The sequence below is a fragment of the Salmo salar genome, chromosome 15 (genome assembly GCF_965601325.2).
Source record: "Salmo salar chromosome 15, fSalSal1, whole genome shotgun sequence".
NCBI classification, from domain to species: domain Eukaryota; kingdom Metazoa; phylum Chordata; class Actinopteri; order Salmoniformes; family Salmonidae; genus Salmo; species Salmo salar.
The window spans coordinates 96,184,601-96,204,960 of record NC_138305.1 but is presented as its reverse complement, the minus strand read 5'-3'; the positions used below and the strand labels follow the sequence as shown (position 1 = coordinate 96,204,960).

At 40.6% G+C, this 20,360-nt stretch overlaps 1 protein-coding gene across 1 annotated transcript in view; it reads right to left on the bottom strand.

Moving 5' to 3' along the window:
- Positions 1-20,360, bottom strand: part of LOC106572629 (putative phospholipid-transporting ATPase IIA) — a 39,985-nt gene that overhangs the window by 15,180 nt on the left and 4,445 nt on the right. The window contains exons 2-19 of the mRNA XM_045696284.2: positions 17,557-17,701; positions 15,621-15,734; positions 15,360-15,468; positions 13,331-13,389; positions 11,559-11,610; positions 10,277-10,371; positions 10,025-10,105; positions 9,785-9,860; positions 9,180-9,256; positions 8,717-8,877; positions 8,334-8,476; positions 7,517-7,629; positions 6,444-6,653; positions 3,348-3,509; positions 2,573-2,665; positions 2,295-2,378; positions 1,045-1,215; positions 681-779 (exon numbers count right to left, since the gene is read on the bottom strand). Of these exons, the coding sequence (XP_045552240.2) occupies positions 681-779; positions 1,045-1,215; positions 2,295-2,378; positions 2,573-2,665; positions 3,348-3,509; positions 6,444-6,653; positions 7,517-7,629; positions 8,334-8,476; positions 8,717-8,877; positions 9,180-9,256; positions 9,785-9,860; positions 10,025-10,105; positions 10,277-10,371; positions 11,559-11,610; positions 13,331-13,389; positions 15,360-15,468; positions 15,621-15,734; positions 17,557-17,701 (2,044 nt within the window). The remainder of the gene's footprint in view (positions 1-680; positions 780-1,044; positions 1,216-2,294; positions 2,379-2,572; positions 2,666-3,347; positions 3,510-6,443; positions 6,654-7,516; positions 7,630-8,333; positions 8,477-8,716; positions 8,878-9,179; positions 9,257-9,784; positions 9,861-10,024; positions 10,106-10,276; positions 10,372-11,558; positions 11,611-13,330; positions 13,390-15,359; positions 15,469-15,620; positions 15,735-17,556; positions 17,702-20,360) is intronic.

Below are 20,360 nucleotides of genomic sequence, written 5' to 3'. Positions count from 1 at the left end.
TTATCCTCTTCCAGTAACAACTGTTGTACGCAAGTCCTAACCTTCCTACGGCAGGCAAGCTTTTCTGCAGCTGGACGAAGGCCAAAAGGGAAGTCAACAGACTATCAAAGCAATTGTGCTGTTTGAGAGCTAAGCCTGCAAAACAAATTAGAAAGTTAGGTTCTCTGTCTGTGTTCCCTCAGGAAGTGGTTCAGCTGGTACTCACAGGCCTGTTTCCAGACCTGGGGTCAAATAGCATTTAAAATCATTCAAATATATGTACTATAAGTGTTTGTTTTAGACTGCCTGTAGTGCTAGTCAAACACAGCTTAAGTATTTGAAACAATATCAAATAGTATTTGAACCCAGGTCTGGAAGGCTCTGGTCTGGTTGACACTGGCTTGAATGCATATTCTTGTGAGAGGTGATTTATTGTCGGGCCAGCCAAATAGCCAGCGAATCCAGGCTGGGCTGGGCTGGGTTACATGGCTGGGGGACTACATAAGCACAGCTATGGGCCTTCACCACACAGAGGATGGATGTCCGCATGAGGTCAGTGTAGACGACAGGAAACTGTGGATGATCCGATGAACTAGGAATGACCCCTTATGCTAAAGCTATTTATTCCAATTCACAATAAACATTATATTGAAAGTGCAGTGGTTGAACAGAAAAATGCCCTCTACTGCTTCTCCACTCACCGAATTAAAGATGTGGATTTCCTGGTTGCGCGTCACCAGATGAGCGTTCTTAGCCGTGCACGTGGCTGTTTCCAATTTATCTCCAGTTAACATCCACACCTACACAGGTAAAACAGTTTTAAAATTACTTTTCTGTGTGATTAACACATTTTACATTTCTTATCCACATTCAAACAATGACACAACACATAACAGTTTCAGAGGGCATAAAGCCCAGGCATAAATAAAGTGTATTGAAAAAAAGTATGAAAATGTATGCACTCTGGATAAGAGCGTCTGCTAAATGACTAAAACGTCAATGTAAAATGTATTGAAGTGAATTGTTGCTGAGGCCGTCTACCCCCCTGCCCCGGTGACCCCTGACCTTGATGCCTGCATTACGTAGGATCTCCAGGGTAGGCCGTACGTCAGCCTGCAGTTGGTCCTCCACCCCTGTCAAACACAGCAGCTCCATCTCCATCTCCAGGCTCTCGATCACCGTGGCAACCTTCAGAGACCGGTCGTGCACACTCAGCTTGGCCTGGACATATCGGGCCTGTGGAGAAAGTAACGAGAGAAATGTGGTGAATATATTTGGATTGTAAGACATTATCTGAATATAGCATATTGGAGTTTAGCTAGTTTGATTTATTAACTGTCAAACATACAAAATCGTCAAATGTAACATGTTTTGGATGAGAAGGATTTAGAAGGAGCAAGTAAATGTCCAGCAGTCTCCAGCTCAGAGGAGATCGTTTTTTGCTCTATCTGAGTGACTCACTCAGGAACACAAGATCTGTGTGTGAGTCACCACCGCCCACCAGCCAGCTCTCACAATTATACACTCAGGCAATGGGCCTGGTGGGGCTGCAGGGGAGACACTGCCCATCTGCCAGCCCTCCCACCCTGCATTGAAAATGGGAGTGTGTGTGTGTGTGTGTGTGTGTGTGTGTGTGTGTGAGAGAGAGAGGGATATCCGAGTATCAAACAACACACTTGACATCTTAAGAACAATGGTGCGTATCTGTGGAAACTATTTTGTTTTTGTAATTGTTGTTGTTGGCAGGTAGGCTACCTAGCAGATATAAAAGACTTGAGAGAACATGACAACTCCAAGACAACACCTGGAAAGAGTGTATTTTGTGTAGGACGATAAACAAATTAGTGCTATATTGTCATCCAACACAAATGTACATTTCTTTAATCTCATAAGGAGTGGCACTAATAATAATAATATACTGGTAAAGTAAAAACAACACATGCAGAGGGAGGTGCAGCAACTAGTAAATTCATGTTATTGTAAGAATATTACCACACCTGGTTTCACATGTCATACCCAGACGCTGATCAAAAGGAATTTCCCTTCTATTTATGACACTATGTGGATGTGCTCAAACCAAGATGAATACCCTAAGCTACAGCCTCACTAATGAGTTTGCCAAATGGCTATGACACACTGAAATGTCAAGGTCGCTAACGGTGGGCTTGGTTACTCAGGACAGTCAATTCCTTCTCCATCTAAACATCCTCCTCCTTCTGTTGGCTTGGGTTACTGCACAGTCCCATACTCTATGGAACAATGTGACGACAGTTACATTGAAGCTCGACCAAAGACAGAGAGGGCATGCTACTAACCTCAAAGTCTTGGTACTGTTCCTCTGTTAGAGACTTTTTGGAAACAACCAAGACCCTCAGGCCTTCCCTGGCCATATTTCCACACTGGAAGAAAGAGCAAAAGTAATACCAAAACATTAATATCAGAATGTTCAAACATACACAAGGATTGAACCTTCCCAAGAAAGGGAAAATTGACAGCAACACCCTAAAGATGACCGCAACACGCTATAATCAATTCATGGTGGTCGTTTATTAAAACTAAAATGACGTGTTTTAATAGAGGAAACCAAAAATACCTCTTCTTCCAGCCAATCATTATACTGGACGATGCCTGCCATCACTACGTCTGCACCCTTCATGTAGAAGGACATTTCTCCCGTAGACTCATCCTGTAAAACAGACCATTCACTGGCATTACCTTAATTCAATGCTTGACAAACAAAATTGAAGAAAAACATTCACATCAATCAATAAGGTGGACTCAGGGGTTTCCCCTCCTACTCTCAGCACCTGTGTAGAGATGCACATAAAGGATTAGTTTATTATTGTTGGTTGGTTGCTTAGAAAGGGAAACTTATTTTAGTGTTAAAATGTTCACAAGGGGTCTCAAACATGTTTGAAAATATTTTCTTGAGGAAGCCAAGTTTAATCCCAACCTTCCTGAAGTAGAGTTATACCAGGTCTATCCAAGCCAACAACAATAGTTAGTCATGCAGACAGCACAGAGACTTAGTCATCGGAGTTCATAGCAGGGTAAAGTCTGTCTTAGATCAGCCTATGTCTTGATAGATAAATGGATCAATGCCCAGGATCAAAAGCCATAAAATGAATCTTAAAAAAGAGCAATTGGTCCCAAACAGTTGGCCCTACTGATATCAGCTATACAATGGATCTTTCAAAAGAGTAGTTACATCAAAACACAGACAGTTGGCCGGCAATCTAGCAAAATACAAATGATCTTCCACAATACATTAGATCAGCTGAGGAAAGCATACACCTCTGGCAACTGTAAAGGGATGACTCAAATTAGAATTTTCAAATCAAATTCATATCCTAGTCAGCAGCACTCACTCGAACTATGATTCCCATTCGCTTGCTCTCGTAGGTGAAAGGGAATATCTGCAGGATGGTGAAGTTCAGGATCTGTCCAGTAGGGGTCCTCAGCTGCATGGAGTTCTGGTCCCGTCCGACCAGGGTCAGACCCACACTCTCTGTCCACTGCACCAGCGAAACCTAGCAACAGTTTGGTGAATGGGTGGTTATAAAAATACATCAATTTGATGAGGTAAAAGGAGAATGGACCATTTTAGCATGATGATAATCTTGGTTAACCAAGAACTAAAGTATTGCGTAATTGGTCAGATAGTCAATGAAGTTCTGGGTCCGTAGTGTTAAGAGAAGAGATAGAATGAGCGGATCCAGAATGAAGAGCTCCAACCCCTCTCTTTGCAATTTACAGGCAAGTCTTTGGGCCAAATGTCCCCTCTCCTTCCAAAATTCGAAAGATGCTAACACCTGCAAAATCATGATTTGTCTAAATAACCAGTGACGAAAAACCCAAGCACTGGAACTAATGCTGCCGATCTCACACATCCCGTTTTATCATGACAGATCTACAGTACCATTTATGTTTACGTAGTCTTTTCACGAGAGATTAACATGATGTACCTTTTCACAGGACAAATGAAAGAACAGGAAATATAAATCTGAGAAGCACATCAAAGAGCACAGCTCTATTTCAGCTCAAATCAATAATAAAAGCATTTTCTGCACTCAGAGTATTGATTGACAAACTAGAAAGACAATTTTAAAAGACAATGCCACATGTTCTTTCTGGTCTCTTTTGAAGGGCACATGAGGATAATGCCAAACAGACGACATTTGGAATGATTGAAATAATCACTTTTTTTTTGGGGGGGGGGGGGTCAGAAGTTATTTTTCCCAATAACTTCCAGACCACCAGCACAAGATCAAAAACACAATTCATCCCTCATGCCTACACTGACCGGTCTCTAATTTCAATCTCAGATGGACAGGAAGAGGCATCAATTGGACCCTAAACACTTCCAAAGTCCGGTCCCAAACCAAGCCTCTTCCAGCTAACAAACAATACTTATTTTATGCTAATATTTGGCCTGAGGCTATGCTTGGCTAATGGTAGTCTTGAGCTGAACTCCATAATGATCAACAAAGCTCTGACTACCTTGTGTGTTGGTCATACAAGTTGGGGAGAATGAGGTGTTTGACTTAGTCATGGTAACATTAGTAAGGCTACATTCACTATGGAGATGTGCAGTGAATCGGCCTCCAACCCAACAACACCACCTAGTCATGGGAATGTCTAGGATTTAATTGAGCTGGATCTGCTACTGGCAAATGTCTGGAGTCAAAACCACAGCTTGGCAGAAGCTAAAATTCTTCTTGGTCCTGCTTGGAAGTAGAACCCTCAGGAAATACTTTATACTCTGCCTTTTTTTATAGGAACACACTTCTCTTGAGTCGATATCACAATCAATATATTAGACATAATACATATGATATACTAAATAAGCAGATGTAAAAGCACAAGTTTTGGAATAATATCTCCACACAACAACCAGGACTATTCATTTTGATTTCAGAAAGAAACGGGTTATTTCTGCCAAACATGTACAGGTAACTGCCAAATAAAGAAAACACTTGAGTAAATGAGGGATACAAAGTATATTCAAAACAGGTGCTGCCACACAGGTGTGGAATTAACATCCCATCATGCTTAGAGTCATGTATAAAAATACTGGGCAGGCCCAGTTTCCCATTATTTTGTCTACCATGGCTAGAAGAAGAAATCTCAGTGACTTTGAAAGAGGGGTGATTGTTGGGGCACGTTTGGCAGGAGCTTCAGTGACAAAGATTGCTCAACTTGCTGATGTTTCACGATATGCCATAACCGTCTCAGTCTCCAGATCTCAACCCAATTGAACACTTATGGCTGATTCTTCATGAGACAAGTGTTTTCCACCACTATTAACAAAACACCAAATTATGGAATGTCTTGTTGAAGAATGGCGTTTCATACCTCCAATAGTGTTCCAGACACTTGTAGAATCTATGCCAAAGTGCATTGAAGCTGTTCTGGTGGCTCTAACGCCCTATCAAGACACTCAGTTGGTATTTCCTTTATTTTGGCAGTTACCTGTATCACATCCAACAAAGCAAGTTAGATAAATGGCTTAAGATTGGACTGCTATAAACCATGCATGCAACTGCCACTGCCATTGTGACCACTACCACCGTGCAGCCAACAGTCAACACCATATCTATATATAGACTTCCTGAGAAGCCATAGGAAAGCAAACTGAATTTGAGCCAAGATCATATCAAGCTGATACAATATACCTATTTTAACAACTGCAAAAACATTCAATCGAGAAAGGAAATAGCATCACATTGACTTATATTGTAACCTGTGAGAAATCTTGGAACAGGACAGGAGTTTCAAGACTCATAAACATATTTGCAAGAAAAAAAAAAAAAATGCTTGTATTGCATGAAGTTGAGCATACAATAAGCCACAGCTCACCATAAAACAAAAGTTGTGGGCCATATCAAAGTATTTAATACTAACGTAGGAGATTCAAAGAGGGAATAGGTTAGCTGAAATACAATAGACTGGGGAGCACATTAAGGAAATGTGTATTTACACTACGGGAAATGGATCAAGCTGAATTCCTCCTCAGCCTTCTTCCTGGACTTCAAATGATTCATAGCGATCAATGACATAGCTAGGTACACGTGTTATTTGTCTCCTCAAGGTTTCCTTCAAAGGCAGCATGCAGCAGGTAGTCCACTGCAACAACCGCTAAGGGTTCAATCTTCAAAATCACTTGAAGTGACCCTCTCCATCATTTAACTTGGACTCTATTATTCTACTGTCGCAATACCTACTGTAATGGGCCTAGTGACAATTCCATTTAACCTTCCTGAGGGTGTTGAGTAAACAACTCACATTTTCCTCAGGTAATTTTTGTATATGTTGGTCTACTGTATCTTTAACAAAAAACAATATTATAACCTCGCAGAGCAAATGTCAACTGTTAATTAATTACTTGTATAAAACACTAACAACCCCTGGTTGCTATATTTTTGGACAGCTATGTCTAGTAGTTAGGGTGAGCTGTTGTGTACCTCGTCTGGGCTGGCGGCCTGGTAAACCCTACAGGTGTCCTCATAATGCTGCTCTGCCTCAGCCTGGTCCGTCACTCCGTTGGCCTCGTACGCGGGCGTCACACAGTGCACCAGGGCGATGGCCTTCACCGCCTCATGCACACGGCTGCTGATGGTCTTACGAACCTTAGTGGCCGCCGGAACTCTGGATGCTGGGAGGTCATGAGAGGGCTGTGGGGAGGAAGGTGCAGAAAAGAAAAGTTAGCCGACTGAGTTGGAGCATCTGTCTACCTGCAAGGTTTTCAATAATTAGTAGAGCGTTTTTTAATAATAAACTTTTTTTCTCTCAGCCATTGATTGACAAACAGTCATCACATAAATAAATGAATTGTGGGGAATATATACTATATATACAGTACATGTACCTGTGAGCTGCCTTATTCAGTAACTATGGCAACAAAGTATATGGAATATATGCGTTTTGTAATGTTAAAACATAACACTTCTCTGAACTTACTCAGTTCTAAAATGACTACTAACCAAGTCATTTAACTAATCCTACCCTACTCATTCATACCATCCACAGAAAGTAAACACAACCAGGTGTGTAACAAAATAAGAAATATGAACAATTAGCTTTAGCATCTTGCTGCTGCTATTTTTAGGCTGGGGGTTGTGTTTCCACAGGGGTTAATGGTGGAGTCATTAAACTAGGGCAGGTCAGTGCTAGTGGGCTCTGGGGCTAGTGGCTAATCCGGTTTCCTTCTCCACTAACCTCTGGTGTCAAAGGGACAAAGAATGTCATTAGGGGTCAGGAAGCATTCAGCCAAACAATAATCACATAGCTGATATGCTGTCCAAAAGATATGCCCTAAAGACAAGGGTTGTTATTGGTTTTCACACAGAATTATTTTGAGTTTCCAAGCATTGACTGTCTCACCAATTAGTAATACATTCGTTGCCCACAGCCCATATGGACTGATGCAGAGCCACAGTTCTACATAGAGAGTTTGGCCATTGTCGTTTCTGTCAATGACGCTCTATGTGCGCCACAACTATTTCAATATGGCTCGGTGGTGATGGTTATTGTTTACCTGTGTGTAGGCACTGAACACGTGGCTCTGCACCTCGTCCATGGAGTCCATTCCATAGGCCACCGTTCCAAGATGGAGGCGACGGAACACCATCTCATTCTGGGTAAGAGTCCCTGCATCAAACACACAACCACAATTCATACTATTTGTAACATTTCTACTGATCGTGGGGTTATATGCACTGGTGTCAGAAGTGTTGGAAGCGAGATGGTAGTGTTGGTGTTAAAATTATTATCATAATTTAAACAGTCTATAGTACAGTCACACTATGATCTACAAGTCAAGTATCTTTCCATGCAGTCAGTGTCCTGACTGTCCTCACACTTTAAAAGCCCCTCTCTGTAGCTAGTATTTCAGGATGACCTGAGAAGCCCCTACAGCCCCTACATTAGACTGACCTTTGACCCCTAGGCCCCATCGCCCTGATCATGGACAGGCTTGCCCTAGCACTATCACAATGAACATAACCTTAGCAAATCTTCAACACTATCAACTCTCATACGACAGACTGACATGTTGGGGCAATGTCCTCTTCTGACTACTAAAGCAAGATACATACATTTGGCATTGTCTTATATTGTAGCACTAGCCACTACTCGTCCTGTGCACTACAACATTTAGCAGTTTTATGCAAACCTTATACTTTACTGTCATGTTTCATTACCATAGTTACATCTTATGTGAATTGACTAAGCTGACAGTTTATGGAGGCACTCTCACCTCTTAAGCTCAATACAGAGTCCACAGCCACACAGCCGTGATAGTCTGGCGGTCAATAATTACATATTTATGTCTATAAACGACAAAAGTAGCAGACCTGTTTTGTCAGTGAGCAGGTAGGAGATGCGTCCCAGTTGTTCAGGTATAGTGCTGGCCCTGACCACTGTACCAGGGATCTTAGAGTCTCTTCTGATCATCCAGCTGAACACCATCTTACCCATGTCCAGGTTCACACGCAAGCTGGACACAAAGTTCACATTTTATTCATTTAATAAAATGTGGATATTAATGGGTTTAGCTTGTCCATCAAACATGCACATACGGATATGTAGAAACAATTAAGCAAGGATAGATTTTATGTAAATGTAGGCCTCAACTGAAAATACCAACTTTTGGTCTTAAACATGCTGTTAAATGTTGTTAAATATGGATTTCTTAATTGCTAATTTAAATTAAATAGAAAGTGTGTTAAACTCCTACCTGATGGGGACAATGTTGGAGAAAAGCAGCAGGAAGCGGAAGATCTGCAGATACCAACGGCCGGCAAAGTGTTGGAGGGCCACCATGACCAGAGACACCACCACCAAAGCCCCAAACAGGATCTTGGTTAAACAGTTCACTTCCAGGTCAAATAGGCCAACCTACAAGAGATGATTAATGAGAATGACATCAGGCAGTACACGTCAAAACACTCTAAACACAATATTATGGAACAACTGTTGAAATTATATGATTATTTGAGTATTGGTAGCGGTTTATTTTACAATACATAAAAAAAGAAAATACCCTGGTCAATTTAAGACCTTGAAAAACAGTAACAACACAGTAATAAACTATTAATTACCATGGAAACAGTACCGTAAAATAAAGTGCTACCAGAATATTTGCATGACTTTATGTACTAAAGGAAAGCGTCATGGCAGGGTGTTTAACATTAATATACCTTGTGCCTTGGGTCTGAGGTGTTCATCACACTCCGGAGTTCCTTGCCTGTGTAAATAACTACTCCTACCACAGTGCCTACAGAGACAGAACATTCAAGTAACGGACTGAAACTTTTAAACTGACAAGTCTCGAATCATAAACCATACCATATAATAAAGCATGTAGAAGACTTCCCTTGATGTGAATGCATGTTTTGAAATGTATAACGACAGTAGTACATGAGAGTTAGCCAATTTGCCAAATGATTACCATATGCTATATACAGTACGTTAGACTCTGAAATCTCTATGTAGTGTTTTTTCCCTTTAGGGAAACGTTGGCTCTTATGGTTAACTACCCCTGAACTAGTTTTAAATGACCAAATGTCTGATTACGCCGGTGTGTGTGTGTGTGTGTGTGTGTGTGTGTGTGTGTGTGTGTGTGTGTAGGAGGACAAATCATCAGCACATCGAGCGTGGAGGGAGTAATGCCTCATCACGGCTCTAGGGATGGAGGGAGGGAGAGAGGGATGGAGGAAGGGCTGGTACTGGTTCCTTCCATGTTATTAGCTGCTTCAGTGGAGAGAGAGAGAAAGAGCAAACCACTGGGGGAGTTGGTATTTACCAGAGGCGATGACAGTGCTGGCCCAAAGGGTATTCTCAATACTGAGACTCTCATTGACTGGAGGGTCTCCATCCTCCTAAAGCACAGCACAGAGGACACAAAACACAGACAGAGTATGGAACATTACTCCATGAAAACAAAAAGTCTTTCATCAAAGTTCACTATATATGGTGGCAATTATCTTTATGCAAGTCTTAAACAAGAAAAGTAAAATATAATTGTCCAGGCACTAACACTCACCCTGGTGAACGTGCCAATAAAGTTGTGGATGTCAATGTTTGGTTCCTCCGCATACACATAGGATCTGATCTGGAGAATATCCTGGAGGAGCAATCACAACATGGTCGCTTATCAATAAGCGATAACAATTCCAAGAACAGACCCCAAAAACATGAGATGTGGCATTACTTTACTAAATCTTTCTGCAGTCAGTGCAGTGCCAACATCGTGTCCTACTAAAAGATAGATCAGCCATCTGGTCTGGTGACTCACAGCAGCAGTGGGCAGTCTCTGAGTACAGGCCACTGGGTGGCGTAGTTTCCAGTCTGTCTCTCCGTCCAGTTGGTCAGTACGCAGGAAGCAGGAGCCTAGAACAGGGCAGAAGTGAGGAAAGTAACTGATCCAGAATGGAGTCACAGACACCTCTAGGGGGAACCGTTGTGTAGGCTTTAGAGATTACAGAAGCATTCAGAGTTATAGGGCCTCCATGGTACAAATAACTACATTCTGTCCATCTAAAAAACTAAATGTGTTACCCTATGAAAATAATGATAATTTAAAAACTTGTCAATTTTGTCACATGCGTCAGCTTCTAGCATTCTTTTATTTGGTGCATCCCTCAATCTTTCAACATAAACATATCTTACCAAATGACTTACTGCAAAATAGTGCTTAAATACGAATGGTGCCCAACTGCACATTACTCTGGGGATCAACAAGAAAGTGAAGAGGTATCCATGCCAACCCAACCCTCATCCCCCCACAGCCTCCAGTAACCCCAGTTCCTCCTGGTCTGCATCATCCTGCCTGCCTGTCTATAGCTGAGAACACTGGGCCTAGCTAGCCTCTTCATAATTGACCTAATGGCCTCCATGTGTCAGAGAGATAACCAACTTACCACTCTTTCCAGTAAAATAAACATGTTGTTTTTCCTCCCCCCACAGGAAAGCACAACCACAACCAAGCATGCTTCATCTAGTTTGTGTTACTCCAAATCAAGATTATAAAAGTGTAAGGTTGTCGTACTCCAAATTTTTTATCGCACATTTCCGATGGAGCCTAACAGCTGCTAGTTATCGAGGGGGTGGTGGTGTACTTGTTTAGAAAACAACAAACCTGTTGGAGATGGCATTGTTTTGCATGGGAGCAATTCATTCTGTTTCTGTCACCACTCTTTCAAATCTCATCCAATTCCACATTTGTTTATTCAGATCAGGCTCAGTCTTTGTACCTTGGTTCCCCCGTTTTCTATGTTCTTTCTATTCTACACTTTGCCTGTCTTGGTGATTTTCCTTAGGAACTAACTTGCAATTTAAAAGACAAAAATGGTCAGGGGAAATGAATGGACCATGCTTCTTCTGTCTTCTACCACAACCCGTCCCCCCCAACCACCACTTTGAACGATAGCCTACTGGACCCAATTACAATTTAGACATTGTTACACTTCCTGTCCTGGCTCTAGGCTAATCCCTTCACCTCACCACCCTTTTTAAACATGCCATTACCCTAACTATCCTGTTTTGGAGATTTGAATGAATGACCAGCAGATGTTTACCATTTCTTTCAGAGGTCCTTAAGAAGATCATGTCAGCAGGAACTCGCTGGTTCTACAAAGAAAAGACAGAAATAAAGAAAAACACGACTTCAACTTGCATCCTGTTCTTCTAACCCCCCCCTCTATAACTGTAGACGTTCAGACTTTTGCTTTAATGTGCTACATTACCTGCATTCAGCTAGTCACAATAATAATCCCTGCAGCAAATCATCCAGCCTTACCCTGAATAGGAGCCTGACCAGGCTTTACACTCTGTTTGACCCAGACTCCACTGTGACTGAGTCCTGGTCAGAGTAATTGGAAGATGAATTCTCAACACTATTTAAGTTGACAGATTTCAAAACATTGAGTTGGACATTGATTATTTTAAGTGGTCGATGGGTTTAATAAAGATTCACTGTGTCACTTCAGATCCATGGGGTGGTACACATATTGAACGTTATTTTTTTAAAATGTTTTAACAAATTTCAAAATCAGAAGATCATAACAATTCAGAGTTCGATTTACTTTCAATGTCTCCTCAGTCATGGATAAAAAATATCAACAGTATAAAGAGAACAACATGTGTGACCTATCCTTCAAAGACTCCCAGAATCCACTCTTTCTACAGTACCCAGTAAAAAATACTGTTAGGAGTTGGAATGTCTATTAGAATTACTTAAGATACTTTTAACAACATAGTGGCGGCAGGTAGCCTAGCGGTTAGAGCATTGGGCCAATAACCGAAAGGTCGCTAACTCGAATCCCCAAGCTACAAGGTGAAAAATCTTTTGAAGTGCCCTTGAGCAAGGCACTTAACCCTAATTGCTCCAAGGTCCCTGTTGATAATGGCTGACCCTGGCCATGACCCCACTCTCAGGGGGAGTTGGAATATGCAACAAATATTTCAATTTCACACGTGTATAATACATACTTGTACATGTGTGAAATAGGACAAATATAACCTAACAAATTATAATTTATTATAATGTTACCAATGTTGATGCCATTTGTGACGCTAATTTGAATGACACAATTGATTGCCTTGTTTTAACTTTCCCACATGGATATGCCAACTTAATGGCGTTTTAAGTTAACTATCTGGTAAGAATGCATTGGTATTTTCTGGGTGGTCTATATCCAACTAATCTCGGCTAACCCAGAACTTTAATCTTGCGTAATTGGTCAGATGCTCGATTAAGTTCTGGGTCCATACGTGTTAAGAGATAGAAAACAACGAGCAGAACCGGAATGAAGAGCTCCACCCTCTCTCTTTGCAAGTTACGGGCAAGTCTTTGGGCCAAATGTCCCCTCTCCTTCCAAAATTCGAAAGATGCTAACACCTGCAAAATCGTGATTTGTCCAAATAACCAGTGATGAAAAACCCAAGCACTGGAACTAAGGCTGCTGATCTCACACATCCCGTTTTATCATGACAGATCTCCAGTACCATTTATGTAGCCTGTCCACGAGAGATTAATATCCTACAAGTGTTGCCTTCAATTTTTTTTCAATGTCATCAATAATCCAAATGTCAAATGTTTGGTTTTCTGATCCAATTAAGTTCATTTAAAGTTTGTGTCAGTTACGTCTGCATTGAGCTTGACAGACTCAAGCTCAGAAACATTGATCACAAGATTACAAAATCTTTAACTCCTTTCACCTCAAGTCACCAGTCTAGCAGATTAACAGACCAATCATTATTTGTCATATTTGGCAACTTTGCTATCCTGGTATGTAGTATGCCTAATTCATTGATGCAGTCAAGGCGAAATCTACAAAGTGATTCAAACCTTTTCCACGATTATAAGGTCTCCAACTTGAATGCCACTACTTTTCACCTTCACAGTGCCTGAAATAAAAACAAACGTAAAATGCATATTCAATAAGTGTTTTCAGATTGCAGAATGTTGAGTTGACAAAATTCAGTGTGAAAATCATAATGGTATTGTGGTTAGATCAGAAATTAAGAATGAATGTTGTTTTATGGACATTCCATGCCTCTTAGGAGGGGAAGAATAGAGTAAAACAACCCAAACAAGTAAAAATCTAAAACATCCATGTAAACATTCACATGGCTCACACAGGTTTTTTTATGGAAGTGCGACATCCTGGTACCATTAACATCATTCAAAGACACTGTTAAAGCCCTAGGCTTCATTCTCCCTACTTCTCTTCTCATGGTCCATACATACAGAAACACTATTCAGCTCACGGTTTACGCCAAACTGTCTCCTCCAGGTTACCTTGCAAATGTAGACAACTGTTGTTATAGATTTCCTTCCACTAAATGTGGAGGGAAAGTAATTTTCCATGTAGGCCTTCAGATCTGAAAGAATGTTTGGAGGGTTGGGGGAGTTCTCTCATTCCATTTGGTATGAACAGGCAAAATTGTTTGGAGTGGGTCACTCACCCTTGACCTTTGCTGTGACCTCAGGCTTTTGCATATGTAATACATTAATATTGCTATGCATTTAGGTTTATTGGGCTTGAAAACCCATTCTGTTTCACTTAGTTTTATTATCTGAGTTTAGTCTACTTCATTCACAAATCTGCTAACACAAACTAAACTTTCCCAATAAGCTTCAGAAATAATTGGTCAAAAGTCAAAATACTGAGGAGAAAGAAACTACTTTAAAATGATGAATCATACATTCCTACAGGATGACACACAAATCCTTGGTGGACAACTGACATCAAAACATAAACTAACAGCATGATGTTTTGCTCTTGATAAAGTAGCTACTTTCTCAAAGCAAAACAATCTACAGGCATTTAATGCCATTATCTCTCTCACCCTGTGCAACAAGACAAGCCACTGGGGCCACTATCATGGAAGCAACCATTTATTGTGTTTATTGATAAAACAAGGTGCCAGTTCAAAGGGGAAAAGTGATGGAAACCGCAAGAGGTCTCCAGGTTTTTATTGCTAGTAGCACTTTATTCCAAGCCCTCTTATGTGTACACTTGTACATCCCTGCTTTGAATTAGCCATCACTCCCCTCCCACCCAGGACCCACTCCCCTCCCACCCAGGACCCACTCCCCTCCCCTCCCCCCCAGGACCCACTCCCCTCCCACCCAGGACCCACTCCCCTCCCACCCAGGACCCACTCCCCTGTCAGCTTAAACAGGACCGGACCAAGCTCATACAGTTAACTGGACTGGAGACCAGGGTTGGGGTTAATTCCACAAATTCAATTCAATTCCCTCTCCCAGGAAATTCCATTTCATTCAAATTCCAGGTCAGTCTTTGCATTCAGAGATAATTCAATTCCTCTCAATTTCAATGTTAGGTAAATTCCAATAATTAAATTCCCAATTCAATATTATCGCCAACAATTCCAATTAGAATGAAATTCCCTCCGGCTTTCAAGCTGATCATGTCACTGTTCAGACTGCCTCACTATACAGGAAATATAGAAATACACGTTAAAATAAATCTTGCAATCAACTTTTGATTCTAAATGCGTTAATTCCATTCACTGGGAAATCCAATTCAAGTCAATTCCAAAGATTAAATGTGTTTACAATTCCAATTCAAACAGTCCAAACAGTCTAAACCCAATACAATTTCAATTCCATAACATGAAGATTGTTGAAATTCGAATTCAAGAATTTAACTGGGATTTCAAATTAAATTTGAATAGACCCCAACTCTATTGGAGACACCCACTATTCAGGTACTTATATTATACTGAATAGACGCATCAGAAAACTACTGTAGGTCATTTTGGAGTGTTTACTTTGGATCTGTTTATAAGCATATTTATGTTGTTGTTTATTTCTTCTTATTGGGTACCAACTGCAAACAAACCCTTACCTCTTATTGACAGCTTGCTATATATCTGTGAATTCACTTCTTTGTCTCGACAATAACATCTGATCTCTTCAACTGCTTCTCTCATGATGGTAATAATCAAAACAATTCCCTGAAATACAAAAATATAAGACAAACCTTCTAAATGTGTAAAATTACAAATTATAACAAGTATCTTGTTTTTAGAAAGTGATTGGTGGATCATGTGAATACTTGATGCTACATTACTTTGACAAAATGCAAAATGCAAAATACACTGCTTACCAAAGGAACCCAGTAGGTGTACAGAGCACCTAGCCTGAGATCATTGACAAACTGAGAACAGGCCAGGAGCAGAAAGTACAAGTTGAAGAAGTACTTGAACTGATTAAACAGCACCTGAGAAAACAAAACAGAACAATATGATTTCACATAAATCAGCCAACCACAAATATATATATACGTACATTAGGGGCATTGTAATATATGCACGTGACAAGACATTGATCACTTAGGGTTCAGTTGAGACAAAAATAAGCTTATAGTTTCAGACATATCCACACACAAACACACATTCTAATATACAGTACCATTCAAAGGTTTGGACACACCTACTCATTCAAGGGTTTTTATTTATTTTTACTATTTTCTACATAATTCTATATTTGAGATTCTTCAAAGTAGCCAACCTTTGCCTTGATGACAGCTTTGCACACTCTTGGTATTCTCTCAAACAGCTTCATGAGGAATGCTTTTCCAACAGTCTTGAAGGAGTTCCCACATATGCTGAGCACTTGTTGGCTGCACTCTGCGGTCCAACTCATCCAAAACCATCTCAATTGGGTTGAGGTCGGGTGATTGTGGAGGCCAGGTCATCTGATGCCAGCTCTGTTACTTGAACTCTGTGAAGCATTTATGTGGGCTGCAATCTGAGTTGCAGTTAACTATATTGAACTTATCCTCTGCAGCAGAGGTAACTCTGGGTCTTCCTTTCCTGTGGCGGTCCTCAAGAGAGCCAGTTTCATCATAGTGCAAGATGGTTTTTGCGACTGCACTTGAAGAATCTCTCAAAGTCCTTGACATTTTCTGCATTGACTGACCATCATGTCTTAAAGTAATGATGGACTGTCGTGTCTCTTTGCTTATTTCAGATGTTCTTGCCATAATATGGACTTGGTCTTTTACCAAATAGGGCTATCTTCTGTATACCACCCCTACCTTGTCACAACACAACTGATTGGCTCACACGCATTAAGAAGGAAAGAAATTCCACAACTTTTAACAAGGCACACCTGTTAATGTAAATGCATTCCAGGTGACTACCTCATGAAGCTGGTTGAGAGAATGCCAAGAATGTGCAAAATTGTCATCAAGACAATTAGTGGCTACTTTGAAGAATTTGTTTAACACTTTTTTTGGTTACTTCATGATTCCATATGTCTTATTTCATAGTTTTGATGTCTTCACTATTATTCTACAATGTAGAAAATAGTAAAAATAAAGAAAAACCGGGAATGAGTAGGTGTGTCCAAACATTTCACTGGTACCGTATACATGATATATCTCAACACAGACGGACATCAACTTTTTCAGTGCCACCCACAGTCAAGTATAGATTTAACAGTCACACATAGCTGAATTTCATTACCACCAATGTGCAAGATTACTACAAAGGGAAAGTTTGTGTTCTCTCATTGCTACTGTGAGTCATTTCCTCAACTACTGACAGGTGACAGTGAACACTGACACAACAAGAATAATGTGTTGATTTGAGAATGTGTGAATTTGCAATGCAAAAAAGGACTGGTCTTCTTGTTTTTCCTACTTTTAATGCATGACTTAATATCCAAAAAAGGCACAATGTTTAAGACTAGATAATGTCTGAAATCCAAATTCATATTAAAATTAGGCTCAGAAAATCAGAAAGTAAAAAAAAAAATCCTTACTATTCTTGCCATGGTTTAGCTTTAATTAGAGACTCAACAACTACAGTAGAGGCACACTAGTCTATACGGCACAGGCTAACATGAGTACTCATTTGATTAGAATCAGTGTCCACTAACTAACGATTCGAATCTATGGGGTCAGCTCTACTGCTCACTCTCCACTTTGCCACTAAACCAATAACTCCACTTTGCCACTAAACTAATTCTGTCTTGTTGTGTTGTGAATGAGGAGCAGATGACGATTGTTTGGTTGGCCCGGAGTACCTGTCACTCACCCCTGGGAGGAAGGTGAAGAAGTTGTACTTCTGGTTGTTAATGAAGTTCCGGGGGTACCTCTGCTCCCTCTTCTCTGGGTGGCCCAGCCACACCGTCCGCGGCCGGAAGTCCCCCATGCCGCAGCACCTCGACCACGGGCAGCACCTGAGGAACACCAGTGTAGTTCATCATTAGGGCTGGTTTCCTGGATGCAGGTTAAGCTCACTCCTAGACCTGTACATCACAAAGAGTCTCAGGGTAGTGCAGATATTGGATCAGTTTTGCATTTTTAATCATAATGAGTATATGGACACGGGGGGACAGATCAACACTCCTACTCTGAGATGCTTTTGAACACTGGCCCTAGACTAAAAAGAATGGTCAATGAAGAAATTCCAATACAATGGTATTTAGTCCATGACTAGGCCTAATCTGTGTCCGGGAAACTGGCCCTTTTAGAGTTTTCCTCTCACTGAAATGCCACCACAATAATATGGAAATACTACAGTTGAAGTCAGAAGTTTACATACACCTTAGCCAAATACATTTAAACTCAGTTTTACACAACTCCTGACATTTAATCCTTGTAAAAAGTCACTGCCTTAGGTCAGTCAGGATCACCACTTCATTTTAAGAATGTGAAATGTCAGAATAATAATAAGATAATTATTTATTTCAGCTTTTATTTCTTTCATCACATTCCCAGTGGGTCAGAAGTTTACATACACTCAATTAGTATCACACATTTCGGGTAGCCTTCCACAAGCTTCCCACAATGAGTTGGGTGAATTTTGGCCCATTCCTCCTGACAGAGCTGGTGTAACTGAGTCAGGTTTGTAGGCCTCCTTGCTCGCACATGCTTTTTCAGTTCTGCCCACAAATGTTCTGTAGGATTGTGGTCTGGGCTTTGTGATGGCCAGTCCAATACCTTAACTTTGTTGTCCTTAAGCCATTTGCCACAACTTTGGAAGTATGCTAGGGGTCATTGTCCATTTGGAAGACCCATTTGCAACCAAGCTTTAACTTCCTGACTGATGTCTTGAGATGTTGCTTTAATATATCCACATACGTTTTCTTTTTCATGATGCCATCTATTTTGTGAAGTGCACCAGTCCCTCCTGCAGCAATGCACCCCCACAACATGATACTCCCACCCTGTGCTTCACAGTTGGGATGGTGTTCTTTGGGTTGCAAGCCTCCCCCTTTTTCCTCCAAACATAACGATGGTCATTATGGCCAAACAGTTCTATTTTTGTTTCATCAGACCAGAGGACATTTCTCCAAAAAGTAAGATCTTTGTCCCCATGTGCAGTTGCAACCCGTAGTCTGGCTTTTTTTATGTTGGTTTTGGAACAGTGGCTTCTTCCTTGCTTAGCGGCCTTTTAGGTTATGTCGATAAAGGACTCGTTTTACTGGGGATATAGATACTTTTGTACCCGTTTCCTCCAGTATCTTCACAAGGTCCTTTGCTGTTGTTCTGGGATAGAATGCGTCTCCTTCCTGAGCGGTATGACAGCTGCGTGGTCCCATGGTGTTTATACTTGCGTACTATTGTTTGTACAGATGAACGTGGTACCATCAGGCATTTGGAAATTGCTCCAAAAGATGAACCATACTTGGAGGTCTACATTTTTTTTTCTGAGGTCTTGGCTGATTTCTTATGATTTTCCCATGATGTCAAGCAAGTTTGAAGGCCTTGAAATACATCCACAGCTACACCTCCAACGGACTCAAATTATGTCAATTCCCCTATCAGAAGCTTTTAAAGCCATGACATCATTTTCTGGAATTTCCCAAGCTGTTTAAAGGCACAGTCAATTTAGTGTACATAAACTTCTGACCCACTGGAATTGTGATACAGTGAATGATAAATGAAATAATCTGTTTGTAAACAATTGTTGGAAAAATTACTTGTGTCATGCACACTAACCTAACCGACTTGCCAAAACTATAGTTTGTTAACAAGAAATTTGTGGAGTGGTTGAAAAACCAGTTTTAATGACTCCAACCTAAGTGTATGTAAACTTCCAACTTCAACTGTATGTTTCCTACGGTGGTGTGGATGGCTTCAGTCAAGCAATAGGGCCATAGAGGTGGGTTCTGAGTCAGTAAATATTGGCATTATGTGTTAGGCAGCAAGGCCCTAGTTTCATACACCCTTCTCAAACTAAACATTCCACTTCATCTAAGCAAGCAGCCAGCAGGTAACCTAACCTTATGGCTTGCCATGTGTCATAATGTTCAGATCAAATATTGTATATATTATATACATATTCTAGATATAATTACTTGGATAATGAATCACTGACCGTGGATGAAGTGAGAAATGTAACCCCTTCAATTCCCAAAATAGGAAGCTGTGATCAAACTAGGGCTGACTGCTTGCTATTAATTGGATGAATGCAGCACCTAATTTTTAAAGATATCCAGTAAAATGAAGTTACCTTTTCAGATGCGCGAGACAACAACTTCAGAAAAGTCCCCTCTGTATTGGAGTTAGGTGAAAGCATGCATGCCAAATTGATTCATATTGAAATAAAATAAGACATACTGCTCACTTTCACAAAAGATGGAATATGTGAACCAATGAGGTTTACATTAAGAAGTCAAGCTACAGTAGGCCTACTTTATTTCACAAAGGAAATATTACATTTCAAGAACACATATGGAGGCTCCTCCAAGGAAAGGGAGGACCATCCCCCTTAGTGAATTTCAAAAATTAAAAATAGTGAAATATTAAAAAGTTATCCTTTTTAGATAAAACTATACTAAATATAGTCACGTCACCAAATGATTGATTAAAACACACTGTTTTGCAATGAAG